The 22,718-nt window shown below is 37.5% G+C and overlaps 1 protein-coding gene across 1 annotated transcript in view; it reads right to left on the bottom strand.

Moving 5' to 3' along the window:
- Nucleotides 1-22,718, bottom strand: part of LOC123672596 (hemicentin-1) — a 454,027-nt gene that overhangs the window by 414,592 nt on the left and 16,717 nt on the right. Inside the window, exon 2 of the mRNA XM_045606762.1 lies at nucleotides 18,081-18,252. Coding sequence (XP_045462718.1) covers nucleotides 18,081-18,153 — 73 coding nt within the window. The 5' untranslated portion in view covers nucleotides 18,154-18,252. The remainder of the gene's footprint in view (nucleotides 1-18,080; nucleotides 18,253-22,718) is intronic.

The raw sequence follows: 22,718 nt of genomic DNA, 5'->3' as shown, positions 1-22,718 counted from the left end.
CTGTATGTATGTTCGAATTCCATTCAATTATTCGTTTACAAATTCGATATAAATTTTCTTCATTCATTCGCTCGTTTATTTACGAATATTTCTATTTTTCTTCATGTAGGAACGCGATCACTAATTTATTTGTTGTTATCTGCGATATTCCTGTACGATGCTAATAGTTCATTTGGTTTTTCATATGGTTTATGACCATAGTAGTAATAGCCTTCCAGCGGGCGCGCCCTTTGAGTTTCCATGAGCGGGCGCTTGTCGTAAATTTTGCGTCATCCAGTGAATTATGTTTTCTTCATAAACATGTTCGGGAATTATTGTGGTCATATGAAAAATGAAATTCAACATCACTTTGGAAGAAATAAAGTTTTATTCAATAAACAAAAACTCATCCAGAACATAAAAATCATGAATTTCATAACAATTCATTTAACGAGTTAATTTTCAGAATCAGCATTCTCATCTTCACAATCATGACAAACCACATTGATTGAAGCATGTTTTTTGCAAGTGAAGGACTGACAACGGCAACATTCCATCGATGCTGAGGTTCTTTTCCTCTCCATCACACATACCCGACATACACCTCGTTTTGGAAGATTTATTTCAATTTCTTCTGTTGGTTCAACACACTGACCATAAGTCACTTTCGGGAAACATCTAATGTCTTGGGGTAAATGTCTCAGAGTCGATCTAGAGATGAGATGTTCTTTCATTAGGCTCAATGCCAAATTTTTCAGGAATATTCTCCGATGCTAAGGAGCCTTTGTTGGGCAGGCAAATTTGTGTGAAATTTGAGCATTTATGCCTCCTATATTTATTAGAGTGTAGAAAACTACACACGGCCATCTCTTCGTTATTCTAGAGACAGAATACGCAGCACACATTTTGTCGACGGTGTCCACTCCACCTTTGGTTCCGTTATAGTCTAATATAACTTGGGGCTTTCTGGTGTCTGGATCCATTTGGTCGTCGTCATGAAATGTTGACAGTAATATCACGGATTTATTCTTCCGAGGTACATAGGAAACCATCATTTTGTCCTTTTGGAAACCAAATAGAGATGATCCAACACTTCTTTTTATGTCTGACAAGAATTCTTTCGGGATTTCAGATTTGTTTTTTTTTTCATTGTACCCAAAACTGTTATTTTCTTCGAGAGCAAATATGGCTCGTCGAATAGATCTTGAGCAATTTTTTCTAGCTCCTCTTGTGTGAGCGGCTTACTTCCCATAATGAGTCACTATGAAATTTTATCTATCACTCGAAGGAAAGTAAGTCTCATCATTTTCTTCTGGCTCGTCGAATAGATCTTGAGCAATTTTTTCTAGCTCCTCTTGTGTGAGCGGCTTACTTCCCATAATGAGGCACTATGAAATTTTATTTAGCTGAAATAATAACAAAAATATAGAAATAAATTCGAAATAAAAACGAAAAAGACAGTTTACACAAGAAACTCACCTGTGAGGGCGCGTGTCGTAAAATTTACGCTCAATGAAAATTTCCCGAATAATTGGATATAAAACACTTCTGAGCACGGACCGCACGCCTGAAGTTCTGGGAGGTACTGATCCTGGAATACCTCGAACCTCTTTGCTCTCAAACAAGTCGTTAGAGTGGGAGAAGCAATTATATGTGTTTGTCGTAAATTTTAAGACACCGCGCCCGCTGGAAGGATAGCCAACGCAATTGAAAAAAAAATAGCATAACTACAAGGGTTGATCGATCACTAAAAAATTAGATATGACATTCTTTTGGGGAAATAATTTTTTTTTGGTCTAGATTATACTAGACTGAAATTATAGCGAATTATTATGAACCAACCCACATGATCTCCCGATCCTCCCTGGTAACTCCCACATCCCCAAAAGAGAATAAATAAAATCACCCGAATATATCGCTACATGATGTTAAGTGTGGTATATGAAATTCAAATCCATCGCGCTCCGTTGCTCCGAGAAGAAAAAATCTTGCATAATCTCGTCGACCGGAATATCACAACACCGTCTCCGTCGTCGTCGGAGAAACGTACATTTCCCCGAGGAACGCAACCCAGATCGGGGATCGGGTTCCGGGAGAAATTCCTCTCGTATATGATAATTTCGCCGTAATACTTTTTGCCGGATTTGTCGCTCTCGGCATTGAGGATTGCGAGGGTGAGTTGGGTTAGCAACTTTGGATCTCCGTAGGCTGATGCCGTTTCTGAATAGATAAGGATGCGAATTCACGTAAGAAATGATGAGTGATGAACCATTGTGTTTGTTTTTAGGTGCGGAGATATTCTAGGATCGTCCCGAGTAACTTCACGCTTTTATGCCAACTCTCTATGACCAAGTATTTTGTTGTTAATACATACAGAGGTAGCTAGGCCTCTTTTACGATGATCATCGCAAAGTTAACAACGGATTTTTGCTGTGTTTTATGTCAACATAAAGACTTCTTCGAACTTTCAATGAGCTACTATTTATCAGTAATACATCGATATGATTATATTTGTAATATTCTATTGGTGTGCTACTTTGCTTTCGCCGTTTTACAATAAATGGCTGTAGCGGTAAGTGGTAATCGAAATAAATAGATCGTAGATGTCATACAATGAGCTTAGGTATTTGTGAAAATAACGCCATCGAAATATAAATCGATTTGTGTCTGCATCATAAAGTTATTCTCCAGTAAACATGTCAGCTTGCGAGCCAAATTCTCGTCATTAGCGGGAGGTTTTAATAGAGATATAATATTCAAAAATCTACGGCTGAGGCTCCTCGAATGTTCTGAAATATCTATGGTGAGGCTGCTAATAGTGAAAGAACGTGCTAAGAGTGGTTTCAACGATTCAAGAACGGTGATTTTGACGTCGAAGACCAGCATGGCGATGAAAGAGAGAAAGTTTTAGAAGGTGCAGAATTGGAGGCTTTACTTGATTAAGACTCGTGCCAAACGCAATAAGAATTGGCAGGATCATTGATAGTGACTCATTTCAAAAAGCCTGAAAGTCATGGGAATGAGAAACAATGAAATTGAGTGCCGTACAAGTTGAAGCCGAGAGATGTCGAACGGCTTTTGTTTGTTTTTGTACAGCTGCTTGCATGGCAAAGACGGAATTGATTTCTGTATCGCATTGTGACTGAAGACGAAAAATTGTTTAATTACGATAATCCCAAGTGCAGATGATAATGAGGATATCTCGGCCATGCTTCCACGTCGACGGCCAAACCGAATATTCACGGTTCCAAGGTCATGATCAATATTTGGTAGGATTAGCTCAGCGTAGTGTATTATGAGTTGTTGAAACCGACTGAAACAATCACAGGCGATCGTTATCTAACGCAATTAATGCGTCATTGCTGTTATCAATTCCATACGTTCTTCTGATATGCTCGCTCCTTACCCGATCTGTGAGTCGTTTTCCTGGTATATTGCTCACTACCTTCATTTCAGTGGCCTCCTATATTTGTATGGTTGAAGTTTTTGGCCTGTCGAATGCCATTATCAAGGTTTTTTCTTCTGTTAGTTCTCTGTTCATTTCTGCTTGGGTCTTGTTAGCCTAGTATATATTTTCTACAGTTTCCACAATATTGTGGGTTATTTATCTATCAAGAAGTGAACGTACCACATCTCTGAGTTGCACACAGTCGAATGCTTTCTCCAGATCTATGAAGCACATGAAAGCTGGTCGGTTATATTCAATCGATTTCTCAGTGATCTGTCTTATGATTTCTCAGTGATCAGTGATCGATTTCTCAGTGATCGATTTCTCAGTGATCTATCTTATGATTTCTCAGTGATCAGTGATCGATTTCTCAGTGATCTGTCTTATGATAAATATGGCATCAGTACATGATCTTCCTGATCGGAAACCCTGCTGTTCGTCCCTAAGAGAAATATGCTCGTTGATTTTGTTGGTAAGGATTCTTGTTGTTAATTTGAGCCCATCAAAAAATTTCGATCTCCGAATTATGTTATTGTAGTTAAGGTGAATCAGTTCAAACTAAAAATGTTGTTCTCAAGCCCTCCGAAAACACATTATGTCAGAGTAGTCTCGAGATTTCGTCTCCTACTCTTCCTAACAACACCTTTTCCAACAACACCCCGTAACCGACCTTCGGGAACCTCCAAACCAGCCTCTCGCCTCGGATCTATCGAATTTGCATCCCAATATTTCCATGTTCGTATCCGACTCCGTTCCGCGCTGCATCCGACAGATTTGAAATTCATATTTCCCTTGTCGCATTCCCCTCGGACCATCTTCAGATTTCATGTATGGTTGCGCGCGGCGATATTATGGGCCGGTAATCAAATTCTGTTTACGGATCCGAGGTCTCGTTTTGGACCGGATTAAATATTCATACAAAAATGTGCAACGCAATCGGTTCCGCCGAAGCGAGGTCGCCTCCTTTCGACCGTGATAGGGCCGAGGCCGTCCTAAGATGCGATGGAGCGTCTCCTTTCCCCCCGGGTGTTCTTCGGGGGACAATTATACGGCGGACGAGAGTGCAGCCGATGGAGGTATGGAGTCGGTGAGGTGGAGTGAAAACATCGGATTTTCAGTTGCGCCAGGTATGGAGACTGGGGGATTTCTCGACGCGACAAGTTTCTGCTGGTTGTTTTTGTTCTGGAATGTTCTCCGAATTTTTTTTTCTTTGGTTTATCAGGGTCTAAAAATATAGGACTCCGTATTTGAAGAACAACAACTGACCTACTAAACCTTACTTGGTATAGTCAAGGGTTCAGGAATCTGATTCTATTTTGCTTGAATCTCTTTCACAATTACTGTCCTGGGGGTTTTGGTTTATACCTATGTCTTTCTTAGAAGAGTCTTTTCTTTTCGACTCGTAGTATATCCTGGGTCTTTCATGATATGTTGGCATCCTAATCACATCTTCGACAGGGTTGAATAAGATTGAGATTCAAGGCACTGCACTGCGACCTAATGGTCTATTGTGTCCCCAACAGAGCTATTACGTGATCTAAAGCTCACCTTTTAGTTCCAGAATTCTAATGAACTTCATTATCAAGTTGGCCACTTCCTCACTTCTAAAAGTCTCTTGTCCAAAGCAAATTTTGCGATGGCAAAGCATTCCGTTATCAGGTGACAGAGTTTCTTCCTCTTCCTCATAGAATCTGCACTCGTCGTTTTCTGCTATGGTTGGATATGGTTCCGCCGATGCGGTCGTCTCCTTTCGACCGTGATAGGCTGAGGCCGTCCTGAAATGCAATGAATCTCCTCCTTTCCCCCCGGGTGTTCTTCGGGGGACAATTATACGGCGGACGAGAGTGGAGCCGATGGAGGTATGGAGTCGGCGAGGTGGAGTGAAAACATCGGATTTTCAGTTGCACCAGGTATGGAGACTGGGGGATTTCTCATCGAGCCAAGTTTCTGCTGGTTGTTTTTGTTCTGGAAAGTTCTTCGAATTGATTTTTTGGTTTATCAGGAGGACGTCCCTGAAGGGTTGAACAATGTGGTACTCCGTATTTGAAGAACACGACCGACCTACTGAACCTAACTTGGTGTTTAAAGGGTTCGAGCATCTATTTGTCTATTAATTTTGTAGTGACTGTCTGTCAGAAAGGTGGCGTTATGGGCGTCGCGCCACACTTCACTTCGGCCCCGGAGGGTTTATGGAGGTCACCGCGTTGCAACAGAGTCACCTCCCTAGGATGGTGTGAGAGAGTGTCTTAGGAAGAGATCGATGGATTGCCTAACTGAAGAGTCCACCAGTGTTCTCGGGACAAAACAACATAATCCCTTGAGAGAGGTTGCACCTACGACATTTGGCTCGAGGAATTGTCGTCAAAACCTTTCGACTCTTTTTTGATTGTATCTCTTCCACAATTTCTGCCTGGGGTTTTTGGTCATAAATCTCTAGATCTTTCATGATATGTTGGCATCCCAATTCTTTTCCACGGAATCTGCACTCGTCGTTTTCTGCTAGACCCATGCCCATGAGGTGCTTCCTAAGGCAACAATGCCCTGTAAGGAATCGAGGGAAGAGCTGCAGTGTATTCTTGCTAAGATCCAGATAATTCTAATATCTCGCAGTGTCAAAGTTTCAAAGAATCTTTCTAGATTTATCCAACCCAGGAACATTCCGCCAAAGTGCCTCTCTTCCGGTTTTTCCTTCTCCTAAAACTCTTTCTTTAAGGTGAAATTCTTTTTCCTACAACTGTTATGGGAAGTAGCGTGTTCCTCATAGCTTACTCAATTTCGAAACTATATATTGCTCATACTGTGAGAAATATGATTCCACACGGCACTTTACTCACACCTTGCTTGGTAGACAAATAAAATTCACCAGTCACTTGTTGCACAATATACTATTTTGTAGATATTCTAGTTTTCTTCAGCTTAGTTTCTGTTGATTTCTTGGTTTCTTACAAACCATGACATATACATTGCAGCTCTTAGCAGTTTCCTGTCATTCGTATCTTCTTGATATAGCTTTTGGCTGCATAGCCTCATGTTGCCGAGACTTATGTAAGTTGAGGTCTTGCAATTAAATTGAACATTTTCAGATTCATATTTTGGTACATTTGGCTTTTTCTTTCTAAAAATGAGTATTGCTGAGTTTATTCTTTCCAGTGCGTATATCAAAAGGCTTTAGCATGTCAGTCTATAATTTAGTGTTACACTTTTTTTTCTGTAGTAGAAGAGCCCGCATTTTTTCGCCGTTTTTTTTCAAGATTTTCTATTTAATGAATCATTCGTATATATCTTCTGTTTATGTCGACTAGGGCTTACAGATTTCTTGTGTTTTTCAGGGATTTCGTATGATGTATTTATGTAAATCGGAAGTCCTAAAACTGAGCCTTGAGGCACTCCTGTTTTTACTTGTATATTGGTTGATATTGTGTCATCTATCTTCACGTATAAATTATTTTGCTCTGGTACTTTATTATTATTTTGCCGGTTTTGGTAATATAGCCATCCTCATCTTGCAGGCTAGTCCTTCTTGCCAAACTCGGACGAAGGTTGCCCCAACATCTAATAGCAAGAGTACAGTAGCTTCTTTGTTCTGGGATCGTTCAGCATATTCGATAAGCCTCAGTAGTTGCAGTTTTGTGGAATTACTGAAATTGTCATAAAAAAACTATGAAATGATGCAATAATATACTGGGTGTGCGATTTGAAATAAGGTAGTCTGTTTCCGGTATAACTGGAAGATGTAGAGATCTTAAAATATCTAAGAGAGGAAATGGTTTTCATCTTATTAGATGTTTATGGAAAACAAATAATAATTTTGTGCTGAAAATTTAAATTTTGGGGTTTGATACAATGGTTTTCAGCACAAAATTATTATTTGTTTTCCATAAACATCTTATTAGATGTTTATGGAAAACAAATAATAATTTTGTGCTGAAAATTTAAATTTTGGGGTTTGATACAATGGTTTTCCTCTCTTAGATATTTTTAGATCTCTACATCTTCCAGTTATACCGGAAACAGACTACCTTATTTCAAATCGCACACCCAGTATATTATTGCATCATTTCATAGTTTTTTTTATGACAATTTCAGTAATTCACCGCGTTGGCCAATAGGCCAACGCGGTGAATTACCCTGTATAATACACCTGTAAAATTTACATTATTTTTAAAATTCAGTCAGTCCATGTGAAGGCAGAAAAATATCCAAAGGTCCTATAATTTTCATCTCACATCAAACGAAATCCAACTTTTATCTGGGATAATCCCAATGGAAAACCTCTAAATTCCAATACCAATATCGCCCACCAAAAAGCGTTAACTCATAATCTTCTTTTTGCCGACTTGGCCACACAGGATGGAATATCAAGGACTTCGTCGATTTTTTTTCCGCTACCAAAGAGTGCAATATATCTCGATATTGATATCACCCACCATAGGTTTGTGCGAGGAATCGAAAGACGAAAGAACCCGGTCAAAATGTATAGTTTTTATATTGGATATTATGTCGGAGATTCAACGGAGGATTACTTCTTCGAGGGGTTTAGAATGATAAAGAGAAGTGGCACCGTATGCTGGGGGAGCGATCTGGATTCGAAAATGACGCCAAAGGAAAAGAAGCCTGTGCGATAGACGCTTTGAGACGACAAAACTTTATACTACGTAAAAGAATTAATGTCTCTGGCTTCGACTGAAAATGGGAACTTTAAATTAAGGGATTATATTTGGATACCTATGTGAAGAAATATCCATTATCATCGTCTTTTGAACTGACAATACTGGAATTATAGCGGAATACATGGAGTTTAATAATTGTATGCCGAAATTTCTAAGACGAAGGTAAAGACCAAAAAAATATTGCAAAATCATTCCCGAAAATAACTATAATTATATAACCAAGAAGTTAACTCTCAAGACAAATTTTTATAGAAATGAGTAGAAACCATAGAAATAATCAGATTGACGGGAATACTTGTTATGGGAAGCTCAATTTTTCTGTGCTCGTCAACAGTTAGGTTTTCGAAAAGACGAGCACGCCACTGAATTCTATGTGAAAAAGTGCCTGTATGATGTTTTAAGTTCAGAGCTCTATTCCATATATTTATTCCATGTAAATTTTTGATGGCAAATATTTATACAGGGTGTTTCAGCACTACATCTTTCAAACTAAAAAAGAAGATATACAAAATCTGATACCCCATTCTCTAAGAATGTTGTCTTCCAAATGGTCAAGGGTTTGTGGCTTATCCGCATAGACCAATGACTTCACATAGCCACACAGAAAGTAATCTAGCGGTGTTAAATCACAAGATTGAAGACCAATTCGCAGGTCCAAAACAAGAAAAAAAGGCGGTCACCAAACATGTCTTTCAATAAATCGATTGTGGCACGAGCTGTGTGACATGTTGCGCCGTCTTGTTGGAAACACAGCTCCTGGACATCATGGTTGTTCAATTCAGGAATGAAAAAGTTAGTAATCATGGCTCTATACCGATCACCATTGACTGTAACGTTCTGGCCATTATCGTTTTTGAAGAAGTACGGACCAATGATTCCACCAGCCCATAAAGCGCACCAAACAGTTAGTTTTTCTGGATGTAACGGTGATACACTTGAGGATTAGCTTCGCTCCAAATGCGGCAGTTTTGTTTGTTTACGTAGCCATTCAACCAGAAGTGCGCTTCATCGCTAAACAAAATAAAATGGACACAGAACCATTATTTTCGAAATAAAATTGCACTATTTGCAGGCGTTGTTCAGGCGTGAGTCTAGTCATGATGCATGCCAAACCAAACTGAGAATAAATCAGTTAACAGCTGTTAAATCGGTCGCCATCTTGAACAGTAATGCCAACTTAAAGTTATATACCTCGAAAAAAAACACCCGTTATTTGTTACTTGGAGAACGTACTCAATTTGTAGCTTTTTTCATCTATATTCCTAAGACAGAGCGACATATACTGAAGGGCCTCGTAAATGTGCAACCATAGTTATGATGGGAAAAGAGTCAGAAAAGGAGACAAAATAAGGGAATATTCGAGTAGTAAACAGGTGATGTGGGAAAAGAGATGATTCCGGGATGATTTTGGGCCCGGTGCACACATCCGACTTTTGCAGTTACGACACCCGTTGCGGTGTCGTACCTATTCAATGCACACTACATACTACACCGGCGTGGTTGCGGAGCCGGATCAATTCAATGCGCACTAGTTTCCCATTCAGCATCGTGAATCTAATACTTTCTGGACTTATTTGATTATAGTATTTGTTGGATCATAAAAATTTAAAACTTTTTCAGTTTTTCATGATTTCTAAGAAACTGTCACTCATATGATCTTGAAATCTCTAGCTGTTTCAAAAATTGAATTTAAATTTTTATCAATAAGAGTTTGAATAAGACACTTTATTACTTTCGCAATAACTATAGACAATGATAAAATCGTTCGGAAGAAAATATATAGGCTACCAGCGGACTCACCGATCATGAGAAATAGAGATGAATTGTTGAAAATCCTGTTGTTCGAAGAATTGATGAGAACAACATACTACTACCCAATAAATTTTTCTGATGACATCATCTCATTTTAGTTTCTTCAATGAAGAACTCGATATCCAATTCCCTCTCTACCATTGTGCGAACTCACGACAAAAGTCGTATGTGTGCACAGGTCAATATAGGAAAGAGTACTGAGAGATCGCATGTACGACTGCGGCCCAGTTGCGGCCTAGAGGGACATGCTACCAAAAAACGACCGCATGATGGCAGTTACGACGTCGCAACGGCACGGCGGGTAGTGTGCATGCTCCCATTTGATTCTTTTTACCACAAGCAGCAAGTACAACACAGCAACGGTGTTGTGACTACAAAAGTCGGATGTGTGCACCGGGCCTTAACAGTCGAATATCCAAACCTTAAACTGTAGCAAAAGCCAAAGATTCCCATAGCATCAAACGCTAAAAACCCCTTTGGACGCAGTCACACGCCATCTCCAACAAATCATCAAACTCCCCCCCATTAATCACCAATCTGGAGAATCGAAGAGATCATAGAGTCCTCGTTATCAGAGCAACCCCACAACAACTTCCTTGATGTTGTTTCGTTCCCTTTTCCTTAGAAAAGAGATTCTTAAGCTCGCCGCTGCATGTACCCAGATTATGGTGTTCTTCTTTTGTATATTTCTATTTTTTTTCCTTCTCTCGTACCTGGATTTCAATCAACTCCGTCCTTAGGAAATTTTGATGTTGTACCTTTTTTAAATTCAACCGATTCTTTTTGTCACTTGGAGAACGTACTCAATTTGTTGCTTTTTTCATCTACATTCCTGAAACAGAGCGATATATACTGGAACGCCTAATAAATTTTTAACCATAGTTATGATGGGAAAAGAGTCAGAAAAGGAGACAAAATAAGGAAATATTCGAGGAGTAAACAGGAGATGTGGGAAAGGAGATAATCCCGGGATGATCTTTAAATATCGAAACCTTAAAATGTAGCAAAAGCCAAAGATTCCCATAGCACCAAACACTAAAAACTCAAACTACCCTTAGCCCGCTGTCACACGCCATCTCCAACAAGTCATCAAATTCTCCCCCATTGATCACCAATCTGGGGAATCGACGAGATCATAAAGTCCTCGTTATCAGAGCAACCCCACAACAACTTCCTTGAACACGAACGCCATCCCCTTCCACCCCACCATCCTTTATTGTGTCGTTCCGTCTTGTAATTCCTGTTCTCTCGCCCGTCACCTCCACAATCAGCCAGGTCTTCCCCCGGGAGATCGGGAATTAAGGAAGGCCAAACTTCAAAAACGTCCCCCGAATAACAATGGAGGACGTCGATCGTGCCCCGCGTCGAGACGCGCCCCGTCGCAGCGTACGGGGCGCCCGCTCCTCCACTTCTGAAGAGATTGAAGGGAAGAGATGAATAGATCAAAGGACGGGCAGTTGCGGAGTTCGGGAGCTCATTTTTCAAGTGGGAGAAATACCCTCCTTGATAAAAGCCGGTGGAAGTTACGGGCGATGCGGTATTTATGAGCGGGAAGAGGGTGTGTTCCGAAACTCCTCACCTGGGGAACTTTTAACAGTCGGCGGAAGGGTCTTTCCGACGCCGGCTCGGATGTGTTGCACGTTACGCTTTGTCGGAATTTTCTATTCGGCTCGACTAGGTGGAGAATGCCATTTAGGTAGTTTCGACTGGATGTATTGGAAACTGGGAGTATAGAAAAACCAATCTGTATATTATATCTTTAGTTGTAAAAATATTAGATATAGATTAATAATTTCGTTATCATTGCTGAAATTTTTCAATTCAATTTACGGTGTGTCAATTTGAAAAAGTACCACCTTCAATATTAGGTGTAGTAGAAAGAAATCCGAGTTGGCTTTAGTTATATGTTTGGGGCATCGCGTTTTCGTGGGGATCGTCACACTGATGGATGACAGACGAGTACTTTATTGTGGTACAGCAATTGGAAACATCCTTGAACACTCTACTAACTCAACTGTTCATCACCTCGTAACCTACTCCACTGAACTCTCCTTTTTTCCAGTTTTATACCTGGGTTACAAACATCAAACCATATTTCACACCGTGAATTTCTTCTTCCTTTTCTTATTCTCTAAGTTGTATGCCTGCGCATTGGTATCATGGTGCCTGCACTTATTAAGGTAGGAGAAAGATATTCTCTATTGTATCTTTCTGAGAACCCTATGAATGAGAAAGTTGTATGCACAAGTACCGCGAAAGACCACTATTACACAAATGCAGGTACATTTATATTAAGTATTGTGACGACAATTTCGGCTAGACACAGAGCGCCCCCTCTGTGGAAGAAAGTATTTATACTGCAACATTACAGATTCAACATTCATATGGGAGATATCCAGCGTCAAGTTACAATCTACGAACTGAAAGCCTCTGAAGGTGATTACCGTAGTTATAAACGGAAAGTGAGATTGAGTTTTAGGCTTGAGACCTTTTTTACTGATGGACTGATTTACCTGACCTTCAACCCTGTCAAGTAAATCAGTTCGGAAAGTAAGATGAAAAATCGACTAGACCATGGCTAAAGAGCCAGAAATATTATATTTCTGTTGAACAATCTGGCTATGAAAGCAGTATATGAATTAATTCTTTTAAATTGAGGACACTAGTGAAAATTAAAAATTATTTCTTTTCAAAACACTAAAATGAGAATAATAATTTTTCGGTTTTCACGTCAGTTATTTGATTTTCAGAAGACTTGCACACATCCTCACATGATTCAGACCATAGAAACAGTCAATTGTGTTTTCTATTCCGAATAATTTAGAACATTACAAATCACCTCATTCGCAAATTTTTCGTTTTTACTTTTTTATCAAGTACCTCTCTTGCTATTTTAAAGACAAACAAATGTTCTAGTGTCAAGTTTCAAACTCTTTAGAGAGTTCCTTCGAACGTGCTCAGCAGCTTCAATTTTCAAAAGAGTTATTTTAGCAGTGGCCTACAATCAACTTCTTACTCATCGTGAAAGAAGACCAAGTCTGGTGCAAGATTTTTCATAGATCTGAGTTCTACATCTAATATTGGGTCATTGCTTAATTTCTGCAGTCCACTTATTGAACACTTCAATTTCGAAACGTACATTTCATGTCCATTTCAATAGCTTGGCAAGGGTTGAAATAAATGGAGGATAGCTATATAGAAGAATAAAAAGTGACCATGGAAAGCAACGCGATTCTTTCTTTAATGTTGGGAGACGTACACTCACGACAGTTGGAGTAGTGTTTTGGGGGGCTATTCTCTACCGCAGCTCATCATCACATCTTCATTTTGATTAATATATCAGAAAGTGACACAACAAAAGTTCCATATTGCTATTCCAGTTATGAACTTCCTCTATGATTTGTCGTGGTCATCCCATTCTTCAAATTTGAATCCCATAACAAAATGCAAAGGTTATGATGTATAAAAGACCGTTTACTATGTACCATCCACTTCAGTCTTCACAAGGTTATCAATTATCTTTTAGTTTCTTCTAAAACAATTCATGTTGGTTCTCCTTACTCTTAAATGGTACAAACTTTTGACTTCTAAGGTTATCAATATCTTTCAGTTTCTTCTGAAACAATTCGTTAACTCCTAACTGGTACAAACTTTTGGCTTCTAAGAGAACACCTATCCTATCCAACATTGTCAAAATCATGTTCGCCTGAACAAACACGTTAAAAATTGGTTTGTGTCGTTCTATCCAATTCCTATTTTGATCCAGCTGGCGAGCGTTCCAAGGCCACCTGAGCACGTAGAGCCAACACGAGAAAATGGGTCGGAAGTCTGGAGTGATGAAAGCGGCCGGATTCTGTTTTCCGAACGTAATTCGGCGAGAAAAATCATTCCACGAAATGAAAACGGTGTGATTTTACGATGTTTAGTCAAATATTCGTGATTTATGCTCAGATATTTCATAGTGAATCGAATTAATGTTTCTGTTAGGTATACACGACGGTTCCCTGGAGTCGCTTTATGATACAAACTCGAATTGGAATTTTGTTTGAAAGGGAATTTAAACTTTGGAATCGAGGTCTTATTAAACCCTGAGATTGAAGGGCGTTTTACCCGATTGTTGTTAATTGCAGATGTTGTTTAGGTTTCATTCTGAGTTTTATGATTCGAAATATGGGACAATTATTCTCTTCATTATTTCACCTTATTATTTCTGCTCTTCTCTTCCCTTTTGGGTAATTATTTGTGCAAGTGTTAATTATCATTTTTATAGTATGAAAGATATATTCTAACTGTTTTTTTCTCTCTTAGTTGTTTTTCTTCTTTTTTATATTTTTTCGATTTGTGAGATTGGGTTTAGGTTTGGACATTGGACAAAACTATCTAAATATATATTTATTATAATTTGGTTGTGAAAGTCTCGACGAGGGACGATTTGTAGCAGGTTTTTTTTTCGATCTGTTTTGTGCATTCTTCTTTTTTAGAACCATGAAGGAAATATTTTATGATATGGAGGTTAGAGGCGTATAGTAGATACATAATTTCCCTTCTGGTACCACTGTGAATGCAGTATGTTCTTGAAGAAATCTGACATTACATCAGGAGTAGGGTTTTGTCTCAATCATTTGTTATTTATGCTCTTCGTTAATGATTCAGCTGAAATTTATAATGATACCTATTTGTAGATTGTTATTCTGTTGATATCACTGCCTTGAGTATCGCCTTTTTGAAAATTGGATGCATTTATTTTGAAAACAAAGATCCTGATATAAGAAATTGAAGTATTCCTACTAAGAAATATATCTAGTTAAAAAATGTTTTCATCAGTACTAAATATCTGCTCAATTTGTATTGTGATATAGATTATAATCATATATGTATATCGTATAATATTTCACTGATGTAAATAGAATTTTTGTTGCTCAGAAGAGTGTTTCGCTCTTGATATTGACTCGTAAACCTCTTGCAGGCCTCTTCTTTTTGCAAAAAAATCCTAACTGTACCATACATTCACATTCATAAGTTACTGCTTTTAGACAAGAGAAAAACTGGGGACACTATAAAAATTATCTCATGATCACTCTTATTGTACGCGAAACGAATAACATTCACCTACGTACCAGGGCATTAAGTTGTACAATATATTGCCAGATTGTTTTTATGGTGAGAGTTTTGTGTGTTTCAGGCAACAAAATCTTTGTTGTGTGAAAGAGAGCTTAAAGTCCGCATGCATAACGAGGACGAATGTAAAAATCACAAATGGCAAATAAGGGGCGATGCCGAGAAAGCGGATAGATAATGGAAAATAATAAACCTCGGACAAAGACGAGTTCTTAGTGCAATAAAAGTACTCATCTTGGAAGCGATAATAAACTCATAAACCGTAAAAGGGTCCGATTTTTTACTGACGTGTCGATTCAAAGGAAAGTAAAATGATTATTATTGGTTCATTTCATGGATAAATTTTCGTTCTTCGGCGAGATTTCTGAAATTTTATATTTTGAAAATCTTGGAGGGGGGGGGGGAATTACCCCCAGTACCCCCCATTTCTACGCCCTTGTGAACATACAATATACCCTTGACTTTAGTTCAATACTTTTCACCATTGAAGAATGCTGTTAGTTATCAATTTTCCTCTCATTATGTATAGTTTCGATTCAATTCCACTCTAAACTGGTTCAACTTCCGACTTCGTATTCATATTCTAGGTGTCAGTGTTCGGTTAGTATCTTAATTGAGAAAGGGGGTATTGTTATTCAGAAGGGGATGGTCCTACTCAACAACAGCCATATATCGAATCCAATAGGGCAAAAGTTTAATTAGCTTCCTCTGCTCAGAAACAGAACTTCATAATGAATCGAAACCAATCTTAACTCCTTAATGAACTCCCATCCTGAGGTATCTTGGGCGAATTCTATCCTAATATTCGACTTGAAATTGAATAATAGTCACCTGATAACAAAAGAAGATATTCTGATATATTGAGAGGAAAATTCTTGGGTATTTAGTCGGGAAACGAATATTAATGCATCTTGGAATATGAAGAAGTACAGAATACAATCGGTTTAACAGGAAATCCTGTAGGAAAAAGCATGATTTGATAAACCGATTTTTCTCATTTCGAGAGGATTTTCCTGGAAAAGTATTCCAGAATTGACAAATACCTGATGAAGAGGCTCGATTATTATCCTTTCATTCTTTCTTTTTCTGTGCTTATTTGTATACCTTAGTGACCAACCTGAAATTGCTCATGTTATATTCGAAATGTTTCATATTTTCCATTCATCATAATTTCAAGGCATGAGAAAGGATGAAAAGATTATAAATCTCTCTATAAAACATCCTTGAAAAGATTTTCTTTTTAAATCTATTATTGTAACGTTAGGGATTTTTATGGAGTGAAGATGCAAATGGTTAGATTTTCCAGTATGGAGCATTTCGAATATAACTGTTACTTTGTAATAAACCCCTTCTTTGGGGGTATATATGTGTCAATGGAAGAGCGGCTTTCCACTGACTAAAAATTAAAAAAAAAGTTGTTATTGTGGGTTCGGCCCGTCGCACTAGGGACAGGTCTTTTTGTTAATTTTTCTTTCTTGGGGACAGGATTAGATTTCCAGATTAATCAAACTCAATTGATTCTTTAAAATCAAATATAATCAAACAAAAACCAAAAGTATTATATTCACTACACAACAAAACGGAACAAAATTATTTATTGAATTTTGAATTTTGGGAGAATCAGGACTACTCAACAAGACAAAATAAAAAGACACCCAAAAGATCCTTAAACTGTTACTTGCCCTTATCCCGCAGGGCTAGGTTGATATACCTAGTTTATTTATTATTGAATTTTGAATTTTGGGAGAATCAGGACTACTCAACAAGACAAAATAAAAAGACACCCAAAAGATCCTTAAACTGTTACTTGCCCTTATCCCGCGGGGCTAGGTTGATATACCTAGTTTTAATGAACTCCTATTCAACTTTTCACACGAGACGTGTAATTCTTTTTTATTCACTTCACCTCCGAATCACGCACTCAAAGCTTATAAATTTATTTATCAAAACAAGATTGAAACTTTATCAAAAACCCCTGTTTTCCTACTTCTGAGTCTGATCTAACTCGTCCTTTCTTAGGGTAAAACAAATTCTTCTTTCTTAAATACTTGAAGTTCCTTGAACTCACTCATCTACTGAATTTTCCTTTTTTATTTAACTCAACCATAAAAAATAGGACTCTTATCTTCAAAAAAAAAATTGCTCTACTCTAAGTCTGGTTTCGCGACCGACGTACTATTCCCGTTACTATTGACTTCCCTGAGTCCCCGATCGATACTGCCTTATTTTTCTAATCCATTCTCCCAATTGATCTCTTACAGAGGGGCTTAGTTGAGGGAGATAAAAGCAATTTCATGTTATTTTCCAAATATTTTTCTAAATAATTATTCCGTTCAAATATATCAGAACAACGTAACTGCGTATTGAACCTTGAAAGACAAATTTAAAAACCGTGTTGACCACTCAATTTATGTGGCATTAATGATCAATATACTTGAGATACAGAACAAAGAAGTTGTTGAAAGATCTAATTATGAATTATCGACAATTCGAACCTCTCACACTGCGTAGAATTTGGTTCGATTTAATTTGGAAGGTTTTACCAATTTCCCATTTATTACAATTTTCTTTTGAAAGGAACACTTAATATATTATGTCGAATATGATGCACACCTTGCTCACACAGAATTGTGATGATTATCCAGGATAACGTTTTGTATTGTTTAAAAATGGAGAACAAATGAGATTTTTCAGGAGCCTCTAAGTCTAGCTTCAAAACTAGCCTATAGAAAAAATGTTGCTTATTAAACTTTTCGTTTGGAATTATTTGGGCTATAACATATCAAAAATTCAACAAATTTGACAGGAGGCCACCTCCCCAAGTAAAGTGTGCGGTATCCTTTTAAAATTTCACATCTTCGAATATGTAGAATTCAAAAGCAAAATAGTAAATTTGAGCTGAATACATTTCATATTCCATACAGATAAATATCAGCTTCACAAGCGATAAAATTGGACAAAGTGGTAACGTTCAAATTCAGAGTATGTTTAATGATGTCCAAAAATTGTTCATGTTATGCCTAATGTAAAATGTCCAGTTATTTGCCACTCACCTGATAACGAAGCTGCTGAATAGAACAGGAAGAACTTTATCCATGAAAGAAGAAGAATAGATGTCAATTTCATGTCGCCTGAAATACCATCTCTATTTCAAGAAGGAGTTGATTAATCCATGGCACTTTCAACACTCAGAGTACTTGTCATAAATTATCGCCACATCACTATCTGAAAAACAAGAAAAACATAGAAAAATCAGGTATATTGACAAAACGGTGATTATGTGTATACGATTTCACTTTTCTTCAAAGAAAAATTCAAAAATTCAAAAAAAAGCACTGACGTGCTCTCGGGCGCTTTTGAGAGCTCGTTCAGTATTACCTTATTGGAGACCACACAAATCATAGATAACAGGCCAATTGGGGTCTACCATAGTAAACACATTTTTTTGGCAAAATTCGATTTTATTATTCAACATAGTTGTCTTCGAGGGCGATATAGCGATTATAGCAATTTTTCAACTTTTCGATACCATTTTTGTAGTGCGATGTCTTTTGCTTCAAAATAGGCCTCAGTTTCGGCGATTGATTCTTCATTGGCGCTAAATTTCTTTCCAGCGAGCATTCTTCTGAGGTCTGAGAACAGAAAAAAGTCGCTTGGGGCCAGATCTGGCGAATACGGTGGATGCAAAAGCAATTCGAAGCCCAATTCATTTGTGACACGGCGCATTGCCTTGATGAAACAGCACCTTTTTTTTCTTCAAATGGGGCCGTTTTTTAACGATTTCATATTTTAAACGATCCAAAAACGCTATATAACAATCGCTGTTGATGGTCTGGCCCTTTTGAAGGTAATCAATGAATATCAACCTTGCTCATCCCAGAATACTGATGCCATAACCTTTCCAGCTGACTGTTGTGTCTTTCCTCGTTTTGGATTATGTTCATCGTGTGCAGTCCACTCAGCTGACCGTCGATTGGATTTCGAAGTGAAATGATGGAGCCATGTTTCATCCATTGTCACATATCGACGCAAAAATTTAGGTTTATTGCACTTAAACAGCTTCAAACACTGCTCAGAATCATTAACACGTTGTTGCTTTTGATCGATTGTGAGCTCGCGCGGCACCCATTTTGCACACAACTTTCTCATGTACAAATATTCGTGAATGATAAGAAGTACACGTTCAGATGATATCTTCACATTGTCTGCTATATCCACCAACTTCACTTTACGGTCATTCAAAATTATTTTGTGAACTTTTTTGATTTTTTCGTCGGTGACAGCCTCTTTTGGGCGTCCACTGCGTTCTCCGTCTTCCGTGCTCATTTCATTACTTTTAAACTTAGCATACCAATCAATGACGGTTGATTTTCCTGGTGCAGACCCCGGAAACTCTTCATCAAGCCAAGATTTTGCTTCAAATGTATTTTTCCCTTCAAAAAGCAATATTTTATCAGCACACGAATTTTTTTTCTGTCCTACATTTGTCAAATAACAAAAGTAGGTACACACACAACGCAATATCTCACAAACTAATGGTCGGACTACTGTCAAATTTTGACACGTATCGTTTGAAGGCTGGCACTAAGATGTCTAAAAACATGGTGAATGCACTCGTCAAATTTTGAATGCAATGACATTCGACCAAATTGAAAATATTAGTTTTAGTTCGTGGCGGCGCCGCAATGTTATACTTGTCATTTCCGTTGATTTTGATTGGATACACTAATTAAAACCCGATACTGACCAATCAAAAGCGATGTGTAATCGAGTATGATCGTGCTAAGTCGTGAAACAAAACACGAAATGTTCACTGGAATGAATTCAAATATTTGTAATAATAATAAAGAGAGAGAGAGTTTATTGGTATTACAATTACAAGAATTACTTCCATAGATCATAACTATAATGAAAGATATACATATAGGTACATAATGGCACAAACCTCGTAAATAATAAATAACGAGAATCTTAATTTGTTGATAGCGCTACCTACAGTTGACATAACGAAGCTTAACTAATATTCTCAAAATTGGCAAAACAAAAGCTAATCAGTTCATACACCTGGTTTTTAGACATCTTAGCTGGTACTTACTAAAAATCATGTGGATTCAATACTAGCACCGCCATCTGTGCATCAGACCGGGCACTTTTCAATTGGCCCAATATGTTATTTAGTCTGGTATATCCAGTTTCCAATTTTTAGATTCCTAACACGTATAACTTAAATATAGAGTTCTGGAAGATTTCCTCATTTTGGCCAAAAAAATTCAGATAACAATTATCCACTCCACATAAATCACGCTTTATTAGGGTCTTCAATCTCATCCATTATAATAGGGTGTTGAATCGGTCACGCCGATTGAACACGTAGAAGCCATCGATACAGATTAGTTTTATGAAGAGAAAAATGGCACGTCACTGGGGGTGCTCCGGATATCTCACTTCATTAGTTCACCAGTCTGATCAGATAATGAAAATGTCAGTTTTAATTCATTGGCCGCAGTGTGGACAAGAGGGTGGTGATTTTGAGGGGATAAATGAACGCAAGTTCCACGTAATCTGATTTTCCCCATGGATCGTCCACCCTCATTTACGGTATTCGAAAAAGTTTGGCAGGACTGATTAATCAGCTTTGGGGTTTGTTTCGAATAACTGATAGATGCTCAAAATAATCGAATAAGGTTGCAAACGGGTCCGTCCTTTCGCTGATTGGTTTGATGCTGAATTTAGAGTAATCAGCTCTTTCTACATTCCGTTATTGCAAGCTTGTTCGGCTCACAAAAAGCAATATATAGATAAAACGTATAGACTTGCAAAAGAACCAGGCAGCAGCCTAATGGAAAAATTGTGACGGGTTAATTTTTCTGAATTTTTCATATTTTGTACAACTCAATCCTATAACTACTGCCTAGTTTTCAAGATACAGCATATCAAAGTTGGAAAATGGTACTTCTTGAAAGTAACCTTTCTCGTAGAAAAATCTTAAATGAAACACTTTTGCGCAACTAATATTACCTACTCATAAGGTAATAATTTTATTCTGGTTTTCGATAAAAATTATTGTTAGATACGGGGTGAGTTAAACATTATTCATAATGAAATTCGATTAGTTCATAATTCACCATGTAATTGAAAAAGTCTTCCGCGAAATTTAAAATTTTTTTTTGTCAATAGTAATAGTTCGATTCATAGTAATAAACATAGATAGAAGGAGTATACGCAATTTTTACATGTCCCCGACATGGTAAGATTACTTTATCGGATTGTGATTTACTTTCAAATCCACAATTTGACAAAATCGTTATGAATATATTTTACATTGAATGTTATATATTTATTTGAGTGATTCTCAATTTTGAATATGAAAATTTGAATATTTTGAATCCGACATTTTCCCTCATTTTTTAATTCATAATGAGCAGAATATTTATTATTTTCTGTATCTACCTGTTGAAATCCAAGGTTTGGCAATTTTTGCTGTCCTAGGGTCATCGCTTGTTTCACGTCGTTTGGCGCGCTTGAAGTTTGTTTTCTGAATTTCTTATATATTTATATATTTATTTCAATATATTTTGAGTAAATATGAAACGTTGATTGAATATGGGACATAAGAAGTGCGTTCTTTATGGAGAAACTCACGAATTGAGTGAAATATCGTATCGCTGATATTATTATTATTATTATTATTATTATTATAAGTTTATTGAGCAAAATTAAAACATTTTTCAGAGTACAGTTTCTTATACCAAACATATTTGAGTACAATTCAACCTGAATATGGATACAAAGGTAAATCAATAAACTATTCTTTACCTCGAAGGTGCGTAGGCACCTTGTTTGAGGCATCTACATTGAAATTATTTGTTCTACTCTTCATGTACACAATATACACTCAAATATCTAATAGACTATATACACAACATTTTATTAACACCACATTACAAGGCATCAGGAGCCCAACATGCAATTAATCCGCTGTTGTGACCAAGGTTCCCCCCAACATTTCAGGTATGAACATACGAGTTCTTAATATCCAACAAATTCGTAACTTCCTGAGAACTTAAGTTTCCTATCCACGTTTTCAATTTTAATTTAAAAATGTTTAAGCTATTACTTGCTTTAATACACGCTGGTATGTAATTGTACACTCGAGGGGATAAAAATGTGTGCGATCGTTGTCCTATGGTTTTCATTGTTCTAGGTATTAAAATCATTCGTCCTCTGTGTCGCGTTCCATGCAAATGCTCGTTAAATTCCGCGGACGAAATGTTTTTAAATTGATGCACAGCAAGCACGAGCATATACAGCTGTCGAAGATTCATAACAGCAGATTCTTGGAACAGTTTTTCACTCGGATAGCGATATGGTTTATTGTATATTATCTTTAACAACCATTTCTGTGTTACCTCGAGCTTAAGTAAATAATGTTTCACTACCCCTCCCCATCCAAGTAGGCCATATACCAAAAGGGGTTGAACCAAAACCAAGTACAATGTTCTCAACAACTGAGGGTTACAGAATTCCCTAAAAAACCTGAATCTAGGTATCATTTTCCGAATTTTCTTCACAACGTTATCGACTTGAAAATTCCATCTCAAATATGGGTCCAATATTACACCTAGATATTTTATTTGATCTGCTGAATGAATTGTGAAGTCATCTTCAACATTTAACGTTCTATACTCAGG

The sequence above is a fragment of the Harmonia axyridis genome, chromosome 2 (assembly GCF_914767665.1).
Source record: "Harmonia axyridis chromosome 2, icHarAxyr1.1, whole genome shotgun sequence".
NCBI lineage: Eukaryota > Metazoa > Arthropoda > Insecta > Coleoptera > Coccinellidae > Harmonia > Harmonia axyridis.
Note: the sequence above shows the minus strand (reverse complement) of the source record. Positions and strands in the feature narration are given on the sequence as shown.